Source organism: Egretta garzetta, unplaced genomic scaffold, assembly GCF_000687185.1.
Source record: "Egretta garzetta isolate BGI_Z169 unplaced genomic scaffold, ASM68718v1 scaffold385, whole genome shotgun sequence".
In the NCBI taxonomy this organism is placed as follows: domain Eukaryota; kingdom Metazoa; phylum Chordata; class Aves; order Pelecaniformes; family Ardeidae; genus Egretta; species Egretta garzetta.
The window spans coordinates 4683-9029 of NW_009259793.1; the positions used below are offsets into that span (position 1 = coordinate 4683).

The 4347-nt window shown below is 60.8% G+C and overlaps 1 protein-coding gene across 5 annotated transcripts in view; it reads right to left on the reverse strand.

Annotated features, from left to right (window-relative positions):
• The window catches only part of UBTF (upstream binding transcription factor), a 9822-nt gene that overhangs the window by 4656 nt on the left and 819 nt on the right, over positions 1–4347 (reverse strand). Inside the window, exons 3-9 of one of the 5 annotated variants that reach the window (XM_035895162.1) lie at positions 3869–4024; positions 3016–3080; positions 2287–2395; positions 1691–1801; positions 1251–1384; positions 661–802; positions 289–330 (exon numbers count right to left, since the gene is read on the reverse strand). In XM_035895162.1, coding sequence (XP_035751055.1) covers positions 289–330; positions 661–802; positions 1251–1384; positions 1691–1801; positions 2287–2395; positions 3016–3080; positions 3869–4024 — 759 coding nt within the window. Of the gene's footprint in view, positions 1–288; positions 331–660; positions 803–1250; positions 1385–1690; positions 1802–2265; positions 2396–3015; positions 3081–3868; positions 4025–4347 lie in introns of all 5 variants that reach the window. The other 4 variants (XM_035895161.1, XM_035895159.1, XM_035895164.1 and 1 more) reach the window with 4 other exon arrangements.

The window sequence follows — 4347 nt, forward strand, 5'->3', positions numbered from 1 at the left end:
CGCTCACCCCCAGCTTCCTCTCCCGGCTGGGGGGGGCCTGTCCCCACCTCCCAGTGCCCAACTGGGAGACACTGGGTCAGGCATTAGGGCAGCTGGAGAAGGGTCAAGACAATGTGCAAACATCTCTGCACAGCACCCGTGGCTGGGTCCAGCCACGTTTTGGGGGGAGCAGAAGAGGGCAGCACCAGTGCAGCCCCCGTTTGACCCATCTCAGCCCCTGGCCAGGGCTCCCTCCCCACGCTGGGGGTCTCCAGCGCCCAACGGGTGAGGCACCCCCACGTCACTCACCTCCAGGAAGCGGAGGAGCTCAATCTCGTAGTCTTTCTTTTTCTGGAGGGCAATGGAGAAGTGCAGTTACACAGACGTTCCCCTGCCCCATCCCCGCCTCCTGCAGCCCCCAGCCCAGCCTCAGCCCCCTCGGCAACAGCATCCTCCACCCGGACTGTCTGCTGGGCCCACACACACGGACTGGGGAGACAGAGGACCAAGGGAGGTGACCGAGGACCTCAGGGGGAATTGGTGGCCAAGACGACAAGAACAGGCACTGAGGAAGGGCGAGGGGCTCATTTCCAGCGAGGTTTGTAGCCCAAGCTCTCCCATCCTACTCCCCCCTCCCCATAGCACTGGTGCCCACCCGCCCGTCCTTTCTTGGCCACTCACCTGATCACACTTTTTGTGGTACGCATCCTTTTCCTTCTGGGATAGCAGTTTCCACTGCTGGCTGCACAGCACCATCCGCTCGGTGCTGGGCACGTCTTTCATGTTGGCCATCAGCTCTGCACAGTACAGGGAGTAGCTATTCCTATAACCGATGGAGGGACCCAGCATTAGGGACAACCTGCCCCGCTCACGTCCCCTCTGCAGAGCTGGCTGGATGCTAAGAGCCCCCCCAGGACTCCCCAGCTGCCCCCTGGGTTGCACCGGGCAGTGAAGCGCTGTGCCGGAGGTGTCTGCATTTTAGGGAAGCTAGGTGTTGGATGACCCCCTAACCTGGGGCATGCAGCATCACCATAAACCTTGCTCAGGTGCTCTGCAAATGTGTATTTAATGCATATTTAAGGGCCAGTTTAATGGGGCCATCGACAGCCCACGCCCACGGTCCCAGAAATGATTTGGGCTCTCAAAGCCAGGCAGAGCCCCAGTTTCCTTGTCAGCAAGAACCAGCATCTGCCCGAACTGGCCAAGAGCCTGAGGCAACAGCTCAGAGAGGGACACGTCCCTCGCACCCAGACAGGGAGGGACAGACTCACGGAGGTGGCTTTGTGGGTCGTCCATCAAACTTGTCCTTGAGCTGGCGCTCAGCCTTGGTGAGGGTGGAGCGGGTGATGCCCTCCTCGCTGATGTTCAGCTCGGGGTGCTTCTGGATGTAGTCACGCATGATCTCCTGCAAAGGACGGAGAGCAGTCAGGAGAGGGGCTCCCATCCCCGCCTGGCTGGGGGCCGGAGGAGGAGGAAAGAGAAGCCAACCGTTGTCCTAATCGTCTCCCCGGGGGTACTTCTCCCTTCCCCGAACGTTGCTGGAGGAGGCAGGGCTCAGACTCACTAGGGACCTGCAGGGATCTGGCTGAACCCCCATGCTGGCTATCGGGTGAGGCTGGCGAGCCGCTAGCGGCTAGCAGCCGGGAGGCAGAGTGGCTCGGAGTGAACATAGGGACGAGTGTGGAGGGGAACGGGCGAGGCTGCTCCCTACCTCGTACTCCTTCCGCTGTTCCAGGGCCTTATGAATCCATTTCAGCCTCTTTTTATCCGAGAGTTGAGACCACTGCTTGCCCAGCGACTCTTTCACCTCCTTCGTGGTGGCCTGAAAACCCAAAGCCAGAGGTGAGGGCAGAGGGGTAAAATCCAAAAAAAGAAGAGGGGGGGAAAAAAAAAAAGGCAAAAATAGCATTGCCCACTGTCTTCTCCCGGTGGCACCCGGCTTGGGGCCACCGGGGCAGCTGCGAGCCGAGCTCGCGGCCGGGGAAGGGGGTGCGTGCGAGTGTGGGGCATGGCCAGAGGTGGATGTCTGTGCTGGAAACCTTTCCTGCCCTGACTCAGGCTGTGGTCACCCCTTCGACTGCAGGCAAAAAGTGGGGGTCTGTATCCCCGAGCCTCTTCCAGATGTGCAGAGCCCCTTCTTACCTCCGTCCAGACTGCTGGGAGCTTCTAGCGGTGTCGTCCATCCCGTCCCCCCGCTAAAATGCTTCTCTCCTTTCCCCCTCCTCTCCCCCCAGCAGCGGGGTACAGGACCCCTCGACACTCACTCTCACACGCACTCCCACCCACCGTACTCACATCTGGACGCACTTTCAAGTAGATCTTCTTCTCGTGGTTGTACCACAGCTGCTGGGGGGTTTTGGGTTTTTCAGGGACGTCGGATTTCTTGGCGTTCTGGATGAGATCCGGGTGATCTTCCCTTTACCCGGCAGGGAGGCGGGGAAGGGAGAGCGTTACGGAGGTTGCAGGTGGAAGGAGAGCGCCCCCTAAACCTCCCCCCTTCAGGGGTAACTGCCACTGCAGGGCTGAGCCTCCATGGGCTCAGATACTGGGGGGGGACCCCAAAAAGAGCAGGAGGCTTTTCGGAGAGACTCGAGCCTGCCCCTCCTGGAGGAGCATCAGCTACAAGCATCCCCTTTAATGCACCGGGCTGGGCTGCATCCATGGAGCAGCGGCAGGCCATTGGGAACACCAGGATCCACCTGGGTCCCAGCGACCATGTTCCAAGGGAAGGTCTAGGGGGGAACAGGACGGTCACTTTGGCTTTTAACAGTGCCAGCGGCAGGGCTCCTGTCCTCCCCTTGCAGACCCTAACCCCCGGAGCACGCCTGGTCCTCTGCTCTCTCCCCTTGCTGAGTCTCCCAGCTGGAGGGTTGCTCTCAGACACCTTTTCCTTACTCTTTTTTTCCCAGCATCTCTCCTTCCCTTCTGCCTTCAAGCTGCAGTGCCCATCAGGGCTTCCTCCGTGAGCTACACGCAGGAGGGGAGACTGGGTCTGCCTGGAGGGGCTGGGGAAATGCTGGGGGGCTGCCTGCTCACCTGAACCTCGCCAGGTTCCTCTCAAACTCCTGCTTCTCTCGCTGGAAGTCCTGAATGTATTTCATCTGGGGACACAAAGCCACCAGGAAGGTGGAGAGGGACGTCAGCACCAGGGAACGGGCAGGCAGATACAACCCTGTCAACCCTGCCAGCTGGGCACCCACCGCCCCCAGCGGGACCCTGTGGCTCTCCAGCCCATCCGACTGGTCCTGCAGCTCCCAGCTGAGCGTTTCCAGCCTGCCCAGGGATTCAGAGGCAGGATCTCCCCCCTCTCCTTGCACCCGAGCAGCCCTAGGCAGTCCTGGGCCAGAGGGCACAGCAGGACTTTGTGCCCTGGACCTTTCCCGATGGTGGCAAATCCACTCAGACTGAGAGCTGGGGCACCCGCAACGGCTGCCTGGGCTCTGGCCAAGCCCAAGGCCACCTCCAGAGCTGGAGGTGGGATTGGCAGCTCTCCTCCCAGAATCTCCCACGGCCCGGAGCAGAGCTTGCCCCTCAGCTCCTCGCTCGGATAGGGCAGCCATGGCGGGGCGTGTGACTTCACCCCAGCATTAAATACAGACCCACCCCACAGCAAAGTCACCAGCCGGGTCCGTCTGGAAGAGACGGACCAACGGACAGACCCAGCCAGCCTCCACCCCATGGATCCTGGGAACCAGGACAGGAAAAGGAAAGGAAGTCTTACTGGTCTGACGGGACTAAACAAGTGCCTGGGTTTCTCCCATCAAAAGCCGGATTAAACCCTCACCAGGTAGAGGCTGGGTTCTGCTGGTTTTACTGGGAGAGCTGGGCAGGCAGAGCCCAGCACGCGGAGGGACACGAGTGGGAAGGGGCTTGCTGGCTCCCCCCGTACCTTTTTCTTCTCGGGAAGCTCCTTGTATTTCTTGGACAGGATCTTGGTGAGATCCAGGTTGCTCATTTCGGGGTGAAGCTTGGCGTATTTGGCCCGCTTCTCCATGAAGAAGCGGAAATAGGGAGTCAGGGGCTTCTTGGGGAAGTCGGGGTGTTTCTGGGGAGACAGCAGAGCGGCAGACACTGAGCGAGGAGCTGGCGGCGGCACAGAGGGCACAGCCAAAGCCCGCTGACCCCCGGCTCCCCCTGGTACTGGGGGAGACCTGCCTCCATCCAGCCCCGCTGGTGATCCAGCTCCCTGACATGGGAACACCCTGGCTTTGCAGGCAAGGGGGCGGAAAACGCTGGGAACAAAGGCTCCCTTCCCCAGGAACTAGAGCGTCCCAGGGCTGAGTAATCTCAGGAGCAGCCTCCAGCCATCCAGAGCTGCTGGCACAGAGCGGTTGTGCTGCAAGAGGGGAAACTGAGGCAGGAGGAGGG